This window comes from Mastomys coucha, unplaced genomic scaffold (genome assembly GCF_008632895.1).
Source record: "Mastomys coucha isolate ucsf_1 unplaced genomic scaffold, UCSF_Mcou_1 pScaffold5, whole genome shotgun sequence".
NCBI lineage: Eukaryota > Metazoa > Chordata > Mammalia > Rodentia > Muridae > Mastomys > Mastomys coucha.
Genome location: NW_022196911.1, coordinates 25044409 through 25061217, shown reverse-complemented (window position 1 = coordinate 25061217; position 16809 = coordinate 25044409). Strand labels below are relative to the sequence as shown.

At 49.7% G+C, this 16809-nt stretch overlaps 1 protein-coding gene across 3 annotated transcripts in view; it reads right to left on the bottom strand.

Annotated features, from left to right (window-relative positions):
- Unkl (unk like zinc finger) overlaps positions 1-16809 on the bottom strand; it is a 44928-nt gene that overhangs the window by 2581 nt on the left and 25538 nt on the right. For 2 of the 3 annotated variants that reach the window (XM_031350784.1, XM_031350787.1), the window contains exons 10-13: positions 12098-12275; positions 1801-1884; positions 999-1226; positions 40-242 (exon numbers count right to left, since the gene is read on the bottom strand). In XM_031350784.1, coding sequence (XP_031206644.1) covers positions 40-242; positions 999-1226; positions 1801-1884; positions 12098-12275 — 693 coding nt within the window. The remainder of the gene's footprint in view (positions 1-39; positions 243-998; positions 1227-1800; positions 1885-12097; positions 12276-16809) is intronic. The other variant, XM_031350785.1, reaches the window with a different exon arrangement.

Sequence of the window (16809 nt, the reverse complement as noted above, 5' to 3'; positions counted from 1 at the left end):
TGCTCACCTGCCCCCCCCAGCCCCCTTCCCCATGCTCACCTGCTTCACTTGCTGCCAAGATTCTTCCCACTGCCTGATCTTCCTCTTGGCCTCATCTAGCTGTCTCCTGACCCGTGCCAGCTCAGCACTGTTTGGACTTGCACTTGAGGAAGCCGAGGGGCCAGAGTTCAGAATGGGGGATGGGCTAGGAGAGAAGCTGCCAGAAACAAAGTCCCAGATGCTCCCAGGGACGCCGTTCAAACCTGAGTTTAGGAGAAACAGGGATGATAAAGCCCATGTTGCACCCAAAGGCCGAGGTGCCTGCAGATGTTTCTGTCCCTCGTGGCCTGGCCACCCACCTCGGTACTCTAAGTCACTTGTTCATGACTCCTGAAGCCTCAGCTTCCGGGCTGCCTCCCCTAAACGAGGCCCAGTTGACTCAGGAAGATCAGAGTGAACAGAAAGTTAGGTTTAGAGTTCTAGCCCTAGCAGTTCTCACTACACGGCAGTTCCTGGAGGTTCAGAAGAGCTCTAGTTCTGAGGGTGCCCACCTAGGTTAGCTAGCAGCTAAGATGAGCACATCTGGAGTGGGCACATTCTGAGATATAACAGATGACAGAAGATGTAAAGAACTTCTTAGTAAAAATATGAGAGAAGAAGAGTCCTGCTGCTGTCACACCAGCTTCCTCTCACAGACTGCATCATATAATAAACCCCAGGTATGCTGTGGGGACCCTAGGTGGCTCCATGTATGGCTGGCCCAGAGCCCTGAGTAAGCTGGCAAGCAGGAGGTTGTGATCTGGAGCGTTCTGAGAATGCCCAGCTGTGGGCAGCCAGCTGTTCATGGTAGATGTGTTTGTTCACCCCGCTATGTCACATAGGTTGGAGGGGGGTGGCGCCTCTCAAGACAGAACTAGGGAGGTGAGAGTCCTGCAGTCAGGACTACCCAGGACTGGATTGGACAGGGCCTATTCCAGGACCCAAAGCCGGCGGGGAGGGACCCTCGCCCAGGCACGCACCTAAAGAGCTGTAAGATGAGGCTGCAGAGCCCAGCGTAGCCGGCTCCGACCGGAGGGGTGGTGGCTGCTGGGGGGGCGTCATGGCCGAGGAGACGAGTGGCCCCGACAGGGACTGGGAGAGCGAGCTGAGTGGGGAGGTGGACAGGGATGAGGACGAGTGCAAGGATGGCGAGCGGGGCAGGGAGCCCGGAATGGTGACGGGTGCTGAGCCTGCCAGCGACCTGGGACCTGGTGGGAGGAGGGAGGCTTAGTGAACAAGGGCAGGCGGGTTTCTGCCATGGAACCACTTGCCCATAAGCCTGTAGGTAACTAGGCAGCTAAATACTGGGGACACCTGGGGCGGGGTCACATCAAAGGAACCAGGTCAACACCCAGAGGGGTGCAGTCATCAGGCCCCCACAACACAAGTGTGTCCTGGTAGTGGTCCTTGTAGAGCCAGGAATTCATTAGCATGGTACTCACAGAACCACCAGGGCTCTAAGATGGGTCTATTTCTTTTGAAACAAAGAAAATAACTTTCAGGATGAAGAAAATGATGAAATAACAGGAACCTCTCTCTATGCCACAAAGCAGTAAAAACAATTTGTGTTTCCTCATGAGAGGCCCTGGCCAAGTCAAAAAAGGGGCTGCTTTGTCAGGCAGAGGTAGACTTAGGAAAGCAGCAGGAAGCTGAGCCATACAGGCAGGTGGCAGAGGCAAGAAGGAGAGTCTAAGAGGAGGACCCCAGCAGATGCCTTCCCCAAGCCCACCGTAAGCTAGGCAGCATGCATGCAGACAAAGGAGCAGCTATCTCAGCACTCACCTGTCAGTCCAGGGTCCTGCTCTTCTAAGTCTTTATCTAAGGATGCGATGTTTATGTCACTAAGACGGAGATCTAAGGCAGAACCTGTGAAATAAGCCGGGCATTACCTACTCACCTCTCAGCCAAGAAGCCAAAACCTCTCTGAAGGAGTTCCTGACGCCATACCCACCAACATGCACCTCGCTGGAGGAAAGCGGTCACCCTGCCACCCAACGGTAGCACCCGGTGAGTATGCTGACCCACAAGGCTGCTTTCTCCTCCACAGCTAGAGGTGTTTCATCTGAACCACCCTTGTCAAAGCCACACCCACAGCTCTGGCCCTCAAGAAGTTCGGCTTCAAAGGTCTTCTGCTTTTGTTTCGTTTGCCTTTTGTTTTTTTAAGACCGGACTGTAGCTTGTAAGCGGCCTCAACTCACTATGCAGCCAAGGATGACCTGAACTTCTGATCCTCTTGCCCTCTACATCCCAAGTCCTGGGACCATACAGCATGTACTACAACGCCCAGTTGTTTCTCCTTTTACTTCTAACCATTTGTTAAAATGTGACCAAGAAAACACATTCAAAATTTTACAGGAGGTCAATTCTGACAGGAAAATGGTTCTGAGGCCATGTTAGTTGAACACTAAGATAATGAACCCGAGCCCTGCCCGAGACAGTCTCCTCAAAGGCAGAATACACCTCTAAGTCCAGGACTACAGAAGCTAAGGCAGGAGAATCACTGTAAGTTTGAGGCTGACTTAGTCTACGTAGTGAGTTTCAGGAGCAGGATGAGACCAGGACACACCTTCACAGCCTGAGAAGAGCTGCCACTCAGGGAACGTGTAATGGAGAAGCTGGCACTCTGGATGGCCTGCACAGCTATCTAAGGGGAGGGAGGAGGTACAGGACTGGCTGTAGGAGCATGCCTGTGGGTTATGTCACATTCTCAATACAGTCAGAGTCCAGCTTAGACATGTATGTAGGAATTCTACACTGACAAGCAGTGAGACTGCAGCTGCCACTACTGTATGTCACTGTGTCTGTCTGTGACTACTGTCTCTCCCACCCATTCTGATTCTTCACTGTACATCTGTGAAGTCTATGTATGCTATGTGGTTCAGTCCTACCTCTACTGTTGGCTAAGGTCCCTTCAGTCCCCAAGAACTTTGAGTTCAACTTCAAGATAGCATACATACTGTGGTGGCATATGCTTGTAATCCTGGTAACTGGGAGGCCAAGGCAGCATGAGTGTGAATTCCAGGTTAGCCTGGCTATGTTGCAAGCTAGCTCACCTCAACAAAACAAAACAAAACAAAACCACCATCAACAAACCCCCAAACTTTCCCTGCAGGCCCCTTGCTGGAGACAAAGGGCCTCTCCACAGCAGAGTGACAGCTCATAAACTGTAAGGAAACGTCTCTGTACCAGGGCTGCATAAAACTCTAGCTAGGGACCACTATCTATCTCCAGCTGTCTGCATGTCATCACATCCTCTAGGTCATGTCCATTGGGGACGTCATATGAAAATCCTCAGGCAAAACTGCTACTGCTCAACTAGTAGCATTTAGGTGGGCCAGAAGACTCCTCCAGCCCAAGGGTAAGTCTCTACCTAGCAGAGCCAGACATATCTTAGCCAGGCCAAGAATGCAGGGAAGCATGTCTACCAGGAAGTGAAAGAGGGAGAGGCAGAAACCAATGCATCAACTCAGTTTACCTGTGGCCAAGGAATGGCTTGGAATGCAAATGGCTATACTGAGAGAGAGCCAGAGGGCAACACTAGTACAGTCCCAGCTGCACTTCAGAGTTGTGGGAGCCTATAAGATACACACTCGAGCCCAAAGCCAGCCATACCGTCCTTTCCCGGTCTCTCTGATTCTCATTCTTAGGACCAGTGAGCACTGCTCAGCCTCATGGTGACTACCTGACCCAAAGACAGAATGCTTCTCAGTGGCTCCAGGAAGAAGAACAAGCTGGATGCTCCTGACTCCTGAGGAACCCCTTCATGGCTGTATGGCACCTATCATGCTTGCTCAAGCCAGAGTAGATCAGCCTATGGTTTATGGTGTTTCTAAACTTATTCCTAAGCTGCTGGCACAACTGGATCCTGGTTCCATCTGACCTAGCCATGTCTCCCTCATTACCAGAGCCATGAAAAGACCTACTCACTTGGACAAGAGTCTCAGGAGGAATCTTCAGGGCACAGAAGCCAGGATGCTAACGCACCCAAGAGAAAACACTCTGCCTGGTACCATGTGGTCAAGGAGCCAGAGCTCCACTCAGTGCAGAGATCTCCACTCCTCAGGGGACTGGGCTGAGAGAAATACACAGGCAACCACTCACAAAGACAAACCATTCCAATAAGGTCTGAGTATAATTGAGAAGAGGTGAATGAGCAGGGTGCCAGATTTGGCAAGACCCTGAGGCCTAGAACCCAGGGCTCTCAGCCTAGACACTGGACATCACGAACCTGACACTCTAAGGATAGGAGTTGGTGAGGAAAGCCTTTTTACTCCACTTGGACAGCAGTGACAAAATAAAGTACAGGCAAGATAGGGCTGTCTCAGAATGTACTTTTGTAATCCCTGATGCCCAGAGGACATGGAACCAGGCATTGGTGTGATAAATGGCTGAAGAGAATTACAAGGAAAGAAAAAAATGAATTGCTAGAAAAAAAAAAAAAAAACCTGCCATCAGAGAGCAAAGCGGAATGAAAGCAGGCCACCATCCCAATGCTGATTAAGGGCACAGGCCTCCTGCTGCACAGGCCTCCAGCCTCCTGTATGTCTCCCCATGGCGGGCACCTGTCCCTGACCAAGCTTCTAAGGTCCTTCTTGTATTAAGTGCCTCCTGCTACATGAACTGCCACTTTCACATAGCCTGGAACAGAAAGATGACAGTGTCTGTCTGGCCTTTCAGCTGGTCAAGGACCATGGGCCTGAAGGGACAGAGAACTACTTGCTGGGTAGCTTCAGCTCAGAAGTTCATCATCCCAGTCTTGCAGGCTTCACATTCAAAATCCAAGTGTGTATACCTGCCTGCACTTGTCTATTGGCTGAGGAAGTATTTCCAAGGTTCCTGGGGCTCCAGGACTCCCTGAATCCTGACTCAGTCTCCACCCTATGTGTGTGTCCATGTTTCTTCTAAGAAGGACACTACCACTACCTCAGGGCCTACTCTAACAACCTCATCTTACCTTGATGACCAAGATCCCATCTCCAAATGAAGACACGTTCACAGTGTGTCCTCCAATGCTGGTGACTGAATTTGAGCCTCACACAGTCTAGGCAAATACTTTAGCAGATTCCCTAATACTAAACTAGATTCATCTTTCTGGGGAGATACAATTTAAGCTACAACAAAGGGACTCTACCTGTGTACCCCCTGACCATGTCTGTCCCATGGACTCCAGGCCCTGCCCTCCACCCACAGAGCTGCCTGCCCTTGCTGTGAGCACATGCCAAACTGGGCTACCTTTGGGCAGGATGTATGTCCCCAGCTCCTGCTCCTCTGTTGCCATCTTTGCTGTTTCCCACCCCTCTCATCCTCACACCTTCTCAAGTCCCACCCTTTCCTTTGTCTTCTAGATTCTTCTGTCCAGCTCTGGACTTGCACAGTACACTTCCACTGGGTTTCTACAGTGTGCCCTCTTCCCAACTAGCCCACTTCTTTGCACCCCACTCCTGCAGCTTCTCTTTGGGAGCCTTGTGGCCTTCGCCACAGCCTGGTCACAGCCTATACAGTGGCTTGAGTCCTACTGTAACAGGCCCCCAGACCTTAGTGGTCCCCAAGATCTTAGCACAACTGACTCCATGACAGAAATACCATTCAGGCCTTAAAACCCAGCAGACAGGCAGCAAAATTCGAACCTCCCAAAATGAGAAATGTCCATAGTTCTGGGAAAGTCCCCGAATGTGCTTAACCCTGCTTCTGGTTTCTACAGTTCTGCTTCTGGTTGTTCTTGCTAATGGAGGTTTGTCAACCCAGGATGTGGTTTTTGTGTTTAAAAGCCCACCCTGACAGATAGCCAGGGCTACACAGTAACATTCTCTCTCAAACAAACAAAAAAACAAACACAAACAAGCAGCCACTCTGAGAAAGGCTTGAGATTGCACTTAGTCCTGAACACCCAGTGTACTTGCCATGTGACTAATAAAGACTTTCTGTTGATCTAAAGCCATGGTGGAGTAGTCTCTGGTGGATACCTCACAACACTGTGTGCTCCTTCTCTCCATGTCTTAGATGGCCACCCCACAGCACCACATCCTACCCCAGGGTCTCATCTCTCAGTCTGCTGTGGCGAGCAGGTGTCTCCCAGGAGTGCACATGCTTCAAGGTATCTCCTTCCGTAACAGCAAGCTAAGCACAGCTTTCTCTCAACCCAACACCAGCAAAGACCCAAGTCAGTTTTCATGGTTCCCATCATCCGTCCTCTGGCCATCCCTGTACTGCCTCCAGCCTGTACAAGCAAGCCTTGTCTTGTATGGAGTTGCAGCTTCTCAAGCCCTCAGCCCTCAGTGAGATAGCCAAAGCTTCCTGGTGGGTCTTTTCTGGCCAAAGTCCTTCATAAGCTACTGCTGAGCATGGCCCACTAGTCCCAGATCTCATCAGCACCAAGTCCTGTGTGCTGATCCACTGAATCTGAACAGAGCTGGCTAAAGCAAGCAGACTGGGGATATGCTTCCATCCTTCCACACTTCCACCTGCCCTAGCCTCCTCTGCTGTTCCCAGTGCAGAGACCCTAGCCCATCCTTACACCTGATTTAGAGTGGGGAAGGCCATCCAGGAGTTCCAGCCTGGACTGGCAGTCTCTGCACTTAAGCCTGGGAAAACTAAGTGAGAGGCAGCCTGCTGCTCTAGTGCCAGCAAAGTTGCAAAAACTCACTTTAAAGAACTAAGGAGCAGGCCGGGCGTTGGTGGCGCACGCCTTTAATCCCAGCACTTGGGAGGTAAAGGCAAGCGGATTTCTGAGTTTGAGGCCAGCCTGGTCTACAGAGTGAGTTCCAGGACAGCCAGGGCTATACAGAGAAACCCTGTCTCGAAAAACCAAAAAAAAAAAAAAAAAAAACTAAGGAGCAAAGAAAGACATGGGGTGGGAACCTGTCATCCTTGGTCAGGGTCTCTGTGACCCAGCAGGGTCCCAGTGCTAAGGGAGCTCCGCACTACAGCTCAGAACCGCATTGCAATCAACCCTAACCGAAGCTTAGCACGGGGTGTGAGTCACGGTCCTGGAGCACATATCAACACAAAAGGGATGTCTGGGGAAGCCTATGGGTCCTGCCCACCTTAATTCATGCCCAGGGTCCCAAGGGGCTACCTTACTCTTTTGAGTGTTGTTTAGGGACCCATCCTACACCCTAGTCCACCAGGCTCTTCTCTCCAACCTCACTAACGCTAACGTTCCAGATGACCACACCCAATACTTCTGAAATGTGCTCAAAAGAAGAACCAACTTAGAACGAGACAGAAATCTAGGTGAGCTTCCTTACATAAACTGCAAGTGTTTGAAGGCCAGGCTGTGCCTCCTGACCCAGAACTAGCTCCACCAAATGACCTGAAGCCACTGGGCCTCAACAGCAACAGCAGAGACCTGCTAGGTGTTGCGCCAGGTGTCACCAGTTCCCAATATGACACAGCACATTCAAAAGGTGCTGCAGTCCTCGAGGGTCCACACAGATTGCAAGGAGAACTTAAAGGCAAGACAGGATGGACACCTTCTGTTCTGCAGCTAAAGAACAGAGGAACACCAACAACCAGGGTATCTGTACTCTGAACTGGGGAACCAGTCCACAAGGGAGAAGAAACACAAGGGGTGGGGGTAGGGGGGTCGTCCACAGGGCCCTGGGTAGCAAAATTTAAAAGCAGGCAAATGAGTTAACCTTCTTCCTTCTGCAGCCTGAAAAATCCAGCAAAGATCTCATGATCTCACCGTGAAAGAGGTACACGGTTTCCGGGGAACATGCACCCGGAGGGACATGCATTTTGAAGGGAAATGAGCTGATGGGATGCACACTAAGCCCTTCACCCGCGCAGGGGTGCACTTCGAAGGCTAACTACCTGGGGTTACTTCACCTGGGGGTACGCTGGCAGACCAGAACGATCTCAGAGGGAGACGCTCGTCAAGAGGGGACCACTTGAGTAGATGCGCGCTAAGGGAGCCACCACCTGGGAGGATGTGAGTATAGGACAGAAGCACCCTGTGGAACCCGCGCCGGAGGTGGGGGAGAACGCACACCTGGAAAGGAGGGAGGACGCATGCTCGTTCCAAAGCGCCGAGAAATGACGACCCACAACTTGGTGCTGGGCTGACGCGAGACCGGGATCTGCCGCAGCCACTGTCAATGCTGACTCATATCCTCCGCAGCCCCGGCCGGCTGTCCATCACTAAGGATTCAAACCTGCCTGGTTCGCGCTCCGCCTTCGCCAGCCGAAGGCCCCGCCGGTGTGCAGGCCCCGCCCACTCATGCTTTGCACCCAGCCCTCGAGTACCAGGCCACGCCCCTGCCTACCAAGGTGTGCAAGAGCAGGCAGGTTTCAGCAGAAAGGCTGACTCATGGAGGAGGAGGGGCAGAGCGCGCACGGGGGTTGCACGGAAGGGGGGGTGTGCCGGGCGGGCGGTGGAGAGGGTTAGCTTAGGGAGAGCTCATGGGCTGAGTTCTCCGTAGTCAAGAACCGGAGGCAGGCTCACACTGTCTACTAGAAGGGGGACCCGCTGCCCCTTCATCTCTTAAATGTACAGGCATTGCACTTGGCTTCATTTAAATTAAAGGAAACTGCCCCACAAAGACATTGCTCTCCAGTCTACCCCCTCTCCTCAGGCCCAGCCCTCTAAAACTGAAAGAAAAAGAAGAGGGAGCAGGGCTAACCCCATGGGGTTGGAGCGTGTGGGTGAGGCTGGCTATTGGGCGGAGACAAGGACTGAGAGCCTAGAAGCCACGGATACCCATCACTGATAAGAGAACCCACTGCCTTCTTGTGGCCGGCAAGGCTGAGGATGGGAACCTTAAAAAACAGACTGGTTTAAGACAGGAAGGGTCTTGATATAAAAGTGATCCTCCTGCTCCAGTCTCTCAAGCGCTGAGATTACAGTACCCGTCTAGATTCGCATATGATCTCTGCTAGCAGGGTGGAGGGGATTTGCAGCGAGGAAAGGAAATGTTCACTATTTTAACCAGGAAGCAGCAACTACAATATACTGTAAACAAAAATAGGTGCCTAGCAGACCTGAGGCCTTGGGTCCTATCCCCAGCAATGCAAAACAAATGAAAAATGCATTTTCCAACTTTTTGACTGTGTGGCTAAGGCCAGGCACCACATATTAGATAATGGCTAGGAGAATTACTGTAGTTAAGATATCCGTCAGTTGGAAACACCAAAGATACTCTCTCCTTGCTCGGGGCTGGGGTCTAACTTCTCCTTAGCACTCTTCTGCAGCATGTCCTCCTGCCATTGCTACTTTCACAGTAGGAAACCAGAGGCAGAAGGCTGGCAGGTCCTGAGGCCAGAGGAATTCTCAGAGCATCAAGGAGCCTAAGGGAGTGAGTGGGCAAGCGCCCCAGACTGCAGGACAGTCTCTAGATCCAAATGTGGGTCGATCTATAGAAACCCTGTGGACACAGCACCTAGGACCTACACAACTTCCCTCCCTCTCTCCCTGAACCCAACAGTAAAGGCAGGGAGGTGTGGTTCCCACTGCCTACATAGCCACCTGATGCTGGATAAGCCTGAATTCTAGAGGGTTCTTGAGAAGGTGAGAGACCCACACAAAACCCCTGTGGAACTCAGGTTTTCCAGTGGAGGAGACCACACTAGCCACAAGGCTATACAGTGATTTAGAAAAGGGACTGTGGTAGAATGGAAGAGTCAGAGTCTATCCCGAGTGAGACCATGGTTGGAAAGGTGCTGAGACTTGTCCTTAGGCTGCTGAGGTGGCGAGCCACAGAGCTTTCCCAGAAGTCTCAGCAGCATGCCACCAGCTCCAAGGTTCCTAGTAGTCCTCATGTAGTACAGAGGACTGTCTTCAATGTCCCTTGAAGATGATGAAGGGAACTCTCTGCCAGCACTGGGACATCATTGCCAACCTTACATCCAATGTAGGACTCTAGCTGGCCTGCATGGACAGAGCTTGTGCTGTCTTGTGGGATGCTCAGTAACGCATCTGTATGCCTTCTACGTAAGGCTTGCCACTTTGATACTTGTATGTCAATAACGACACTTGTATTTTAAGTCCCTAGGCAGCATAACTGTCCCAAAGCTACAGGGCTTATCTTCCTAGTTCCACACCTCTAAAATCACAAATGCCATTTACTCTTCTGCGTATCTCCCAAGGTCACCAGGAGGAGGGTAACCTTGTTGTAGAACAGAAGTGCCAGGAGGGTGAGATATAGGTGTTGGGGCTCAGTGATTAAGAGTACGGGCTACTCTTCCAGAGGACCCAGGTTTAATTCCCAGAACCCATGAGGCAGTTTACAACTGCCCATAACTCCGTTTTCAGGGAATCCAAAGCCCTCCTTCTGGCCTCCACAGGCAACTTGTACATGCATTACATAGACATGTATTTAGGCAAACTCGTATACATAAAATAAAAACAAATAACATCTTTCTTTTTCTTTTCTTTTTTTTTTTTTTTTTGGTTTTGGTTTTTTTCGAGACAGGGTTTCTCTGTGTATCCCTGGCTGTCCTGGACCTCGCTCTGTAGACCAGGATGGCCTCAAACTCAGAAATCCACCTGCCTCTGCCTCCCAAGTGCTGGGATTAAAGGCATGAGCTACCACTCCCCAGCAACAATTAACATCTTTTTCTTTTTCTTTTTCTTTTTTTGAGATAGGGTTTCTCTGTTTAGCCTTGGCTGTCCTGGAACTCACTCTGTAGACCAGGCTGGCCTCGAACTCAGAAATCCGCCTGCCTCTGCCTCCCAAGTGCTGGGATTAAAGGCGTGCGCCACCACCGCCCGGCTAACAATTAACATCTTAAAAAACAAAACAAAACAAAAAGTTAGGCCTGGGTCAACTAGGTACCCAGCAAGCACAGAATGGTGAGGAAGAGCATAGCTGGGTTGTTTTCAGCTAAAGATAGGTATAATGATAAACAGACCTTCAGCCCCAAACCACACACAACAAACATGAATGACATTTTATAAAAGACAGAGAGAATAAAGAAATGCTTGTATCTGATGATGAGGAAGAGATTTCCCCTAAAGTAGAAAAAAAAGGCTTATGTCCAAAGCTAACAGCTCTGGTCGGCCCCACTCGCTCCAGCCCAAAGACTTATTTATATAAGTACACTGTAGCTGACTTCAGACGCACCAGAAAAGGACGTCAGATCTCATTACGTGTGATTGCTGGGATGTGAACTCATGACCTTCAGAAGAACAGTCAGTGTTCCTACCCACTGAGCCGTCTCGCCAGCCCACAAGCAGGATATCTAATTTCTTCTTTCCTCTTTTCCAACATGCGACAAACTGCCACAAACAGCATCCAACCACCAGTCGCCCAACTAGCCCCTTCTACTGGGGCTCTAACATTTATATACCCTCTGAAAAGTCCCCAGAATCCCAAACGTCACACACTTGCAAAAACTGCAGCAAGCAAAATTACATCCCATCGAGAGAGCACAGGGCAAATCAGTCAGCTGCTGTGGAGAATCTGAAGCAGCCCCCTAGCCCACTGGAGCTTAAAATTAAAACATATGCCTGTAACACTTTTGTGTTTTTAAAGAAACCGAAATTCTCACTACAGTCTGCATCAGCTAGGCCCTTGTAACCACAGACTGCAGCAGCTCAGAGCATGCCACCTGTGACTCACAAGCACCTGTAAGCACAGTATCCAGGGGTCCCTTCTTGGCCTCTCAACCTATCTGCTTAACTCATCCTGGCCTTTCTGCCCAGCCTCTTGGCTCCTGTTCAGGCCCTGATACATCATGCTAGCCCTGCTACTACTATATTGGTCCTCCCTCAATGAATGAAGCTGGCTGCTTCTGTCGCTCTATGTTTACCTGTTCCAGGCTTCATTACAACTCTCCCCTTGACCCTGTCAACACTCCCCACCCTCCACTTTTAGTTCATCATGGTTTCTAGTTCCATTTCTCCCTAGCCTCATTTTCTAGTGTCAAAGAACCCATTTGACACGATTGTTTTGGTGTTTTGCAGTACATGATGTGGGCTCCAAAAATTCTGCACTCCTGAGCACCACACAGCACTGAATGGTTCACACTGAGAAATAACAAAAGCATGATGTCTCCAGCTTTTCTACAGAGCAGCACATCCTGAACATCTACAACACAGTGCCAAAGGTCGTGCCCAGAAAAACAAGTGTGGACTTACCTATGACTGCCTCCACAGTATTGCCAGCTGGATCCAGTGGAAGGGCACGGGCAGGAAGGGTAGGCAGCGTGGTGGGGGAGGAGCTACCCGAGCCAGTGCTGGATGCCAGGCTAGATGCCACACTGGAGCTTATGCTGGGAGCCAGTGGGTGAACCACTGAGAACACAGCGAGGTGGTTCTGTTAAAAAAACACAAACAATATGAGCAGGTGAGAGCACAGCAGCAGAGATACCCCAGATGGATGGGCTGCCTATTTCCCCAGTGCAGCATTGAAGACAGCCAACATTTCAGGTGAACAGAGGGATGCTCACTAGCATGCACTGACCACAACATTTCAGGTGAACAGAGGGATGCTCACTAGCACGCACTGACCACAACAGGCTGCCTAGCTATTACTCAGACAAACATATCTGCAAAGTGTCTGTCTGTCCACAAAATACAACCAGCAGGCACAACCTGCGACAGGCCAGGGGCTGGGGACCTGCCCACCTTTCTCCCCAGCCTCCCAGGAGACCCTTTGCCCCTCCCCAGTTCTCACCCACCCAGAGATCAGAAAAGTGAAAACTGGGGAAACTGGCCCCATCTCCATCTGACAGACAACAGATAAAACAAGTCAGATGATATGAAACAGGACCAGGCTAGCTTCAGGGAACACAGCAGCACAGCTGGGGGTCCTCAGCATGTCTCCACACAATGGACACTTACATTAAAATCAAACCTATGTGCTGAACCTAGGATTCTTGCATTAAGAAAAAGCAGTCCCTGAATCCTGGGCCTCACCGTGGTTCCCTGAGCCAACACCAGGGCAATCACATCCCCACTGAGTCCCACAAGGGTACCCAGGGACCCCTTACCCAGGAGTGACACAAGTGCCTGGGCCAAAGAGAGAAGACACAAGTCATAGCAAGTTACGGGCACTGGCCATGGGCTGAAAGAAACGGTTACCAGCAGGAGGGGAACCTGCTCTCAGTAGACCACCAGATCACACATCACATCCTGAAACCAAAAACTTAGTGGTATCCCCACCATGCAGGTAGCAGGTACAGGCACAGAAGCTGTAGGTACCTGTGGTGTCTCTCAGCCACCACCTTCAACACTGGGCCCAGCCAGATGAGCTGGCTCTAGTCAGTCAAGCTGAAGTCCATTCCTGGACAACTGAGAGGCCAGAATTCTGGGTCATAATCACTACTGCGCCCTTCCACCTGTCTACCTTAAACTTTAGACTTCACCTAAGTCCAATATCACTAGGAATATACACACCTCTTCCCAAATAAGACGGAAACATGCCACCCCCATAGGGCTGTGTTTAGTAGAAAAGGGACTTCTGGCCTAAAATCCCAGAGTGTTCTGTCACTCTGGCTTTAGTACTTCAGCAGTTAAATTGTTCTTCCAAAGGATCCAGGTTTGATTTCCAGCATCCACACGGCACCTTGCAACAATTCTGTAATTCTAATACCCAAGGATCCAACATCCTCTTGTGGCCTCTGTGGACACCAGATATGCATATGGCGCATAGACATACATGCAGACAAAAAAAAATCCACATACATACAATAAAAATAATAAAAATGAAAACAACAATGATGACAAAACCACAAAGACCTTTCTGGACTTTAAACCAGAGACCTTGCAAACTGGCACAGTGTTATTGCCAAGACATCAACACAGCTGGTCTGAGGGATGCTGCCTGACATTCTGAGTACAGCAGCAATATTACTGGGCTGTGGGACACCAGGGCCCCATCTGGGAACTGACCCATAGCCTGGGGCACTAGGACCTGCCAAGGGCCCTGAGGTACCATCTTTCTTCCTTCTCAGATGTGAGGGGGACAATCACACCTGCAGTTCTCTCATCAGTGCATGTGGCACCATGGCCTCATCACGGAAGACACTATGACACAGCCCCTCCAGTCACACCAGCAGAGTCACCCCTCTCCCCTAGGTAAAGGTTCCAGGAGACTGCTTGAACCTACAAATTAGTAACATCATCATGTCCTTTCCCTTTAAGTCACAATGGTCATAAATGTATAACCACAATGGGTCAACCCAAGACTTTCCAATGAGATAGGCAGACAGGGCCAGAGAGACACCACCAAGGAATATCATGCCTCCTCTAGAGGCAGCTTTATTACCTGGCTTTTCTCTCTCCTTCCTTCTTCCCTTCTCTTTTCTTTTTTGTTCTTAAAATATACACAGGATAAAATTAATCATTTCAACCATTCTGGGTTCTATTTAATGTTATTTATGAGGGTGTGTGTATGGATACTCATGTGTGCAGGTCAGAGGACAACTCACGGGAGTCAGTTCTCTTCTTTAATCTTGTGATCCACAAGATTAAAGGATCAAACCCAGGGATCAAACCCAGGTCACTGTGCACAGTGACAAGCTCTTTTACCTGTTGAACTACCTGGCTGGCTCGTAATCAGTCTTAAGTACACACTTCTATGTGGCACTGAGGACTGAACCTTAGAGCTCATGCATGCTAGGTATGCTAGCTGGTTTTATGTCAACAAAAGCTAGATTATCTGACAAGAGGGAACCTCAACTGAAAATTTTTCTCTAGATATATGGCATTTTCTTTATTATTATTATTTTTTAATGACTTGCATTTATTTTGTGTACTGGTGTTTTGCCTGCATGTACATCTGTCAGATTCCCTGGAACTGTTGTGAGCTGCCATGTGCATGCTGGGAATGAAACCTCTGGAAGAGCACCCAGTGTTCTTAACCACTGAGCCATCTTTCCAGGCCCAGTTCTGGGGGGTGGGAGGGTGCCATACCTAGGTTCCTCGGCTTATAAGAAAGCAGGCTGTGGTGGTTTGGATATGCTTGTCCCAGGGAGTGGTACTATTGGAGGTGTGCCCTTGTTGGAGTAGGTATGCCCCTCTTGGAATGTGTCACTGTGGGGATGGGCTTTGAGACACTCCTCCTAGCTGCCTGAAGAGATTCAGTCTTTCCCTTTTTACCTTTGGAACAAGATGTAGAACTCTCAGCCATCTCCTGCATCATGCTTTGGACTCTGCCATGCTTCTCTGCTTGATGATAATGGACTGAACCTCTGAACTAATAAGCCAGCCCCTAATAAAAGTTGCCTTGGTCATGTTGTCTCTTCACAGCATTGAAACCCTAACCCTAAGACACAGACTAAACAAGCCATGACAAGCAAGCCAGTAAGTAGCACTTCTCAATGGTCTCTGCTCCTGCTTCCAGGTTCCTGCCCTGTTTGAATTACTGTCCTGACTTTCTTCAATGATGAACAGTGTTGTGGAAGTGTAAGCCAGAACAACCTTGTCCTCCCCAACTTGCTTTTGTTATGGTATTTCAGCACAGCAACAAGAACCCTGACTAAGACACTAGAGAAGCACTGCTTACCAGTGAGTTCCATCCAGCCCTTTACTTTTAACTTTAAGACAGGCCCTTACTGTAAACCCGGGCTGGCCTTGAGCTAGGTGATACTCATTGCCTCAAGCTCTGTGATTCTATGTGCCAGACCACAAGACCTGGCTCTTGTACACTTCTGTGGCATTAAATGAATCCACCCTGTGCAAACACCACCACCACCACCAGTGAGTGTCCAGAACCCTTCACTTTCCCCAGCTAACACCCCCTCCTTGTGACCCATGAATGCCTCACCTCCTTTCCTGGCCCTAGCTCCGTGAGGACAGCAGAAATCACAGGAAGGAGAGGAAGTAACAATTCACCCAGAGCAAGTTCTGAGCCAGTACTGATCGATTATTTCTATTTATTTTGAGATAGGGTTCTACCTGTGGCCTAGGTTGGCCTTGAACTCATGATCTTGACTTGGCCTACCAAGTATTGAGATTTGGGGTTACAGGCATGGATTACATAGCCTTGCAATGCTCACGGTTCTTTTACGGCATAAGGAAACACAAATGATCTTGAGTCATTGGGGCAGCTGTGTCAAGACAAAAAATTGTTTCCTAAAACAGACAACTTAGTCCGAACCAACATATGTAAGCTAAACTGGCTGGGAAGAGGCCTTGAGGTTGCGGGCACATGAAGCCCCCATCACAAGACCAGGGCATGGCCAGGGAGCTTTAATGAACACAGACAGGTTGTATCCCCATAGCCACTGATGTCCACTCTCATAAACAAGCTAGGCTTGTGAATGCCGGAGTATGGGCTAAACAGTGCCCCTTAAATCCTAAGTGGGAACCCTTATGACCAAGACATCTGGGTGTGACCCTAATCTAGACCCAAGAATCTTTACAGACCGCTGTAGGTTATGATGAGATTACTGTCCTTGTAAGAGATGGGACAGGTCTGGTGAGATGGCTCAGCAGGTAAGAGCACTGACTGCTCTTTCGAAGGTCCGGAGTTCAAATCCCAGTGACCACATGGTGGCTCACAACCATCTGTAATGAGATCTGACACTCTCTTCTGTGTGTGTCTGAAGATAGCTACAGTGTACTTATCTATAATAATAAATAAATCTTTGGGCCAACCGGAGCAAGCAGAGGTCCTAAATTCAATTCGCAACAACCAGATGAAGGCTCACAATCATCTGTACAGCTACAGTGTGCTCATATACATAAAATAAATAAATCTTAAAAAAAAAAAAAAAAGAAGCAGGGGTTCTGTTGCTCAAGCCTCTGCCTGAAACACTGTTACAGTGGCTGCAACCGACTGAAGGACCTGTGTTTCCCAAGAAAAAGGCTACAAGGCTTTGAAACACTGTTACAGTGGCTGCAGC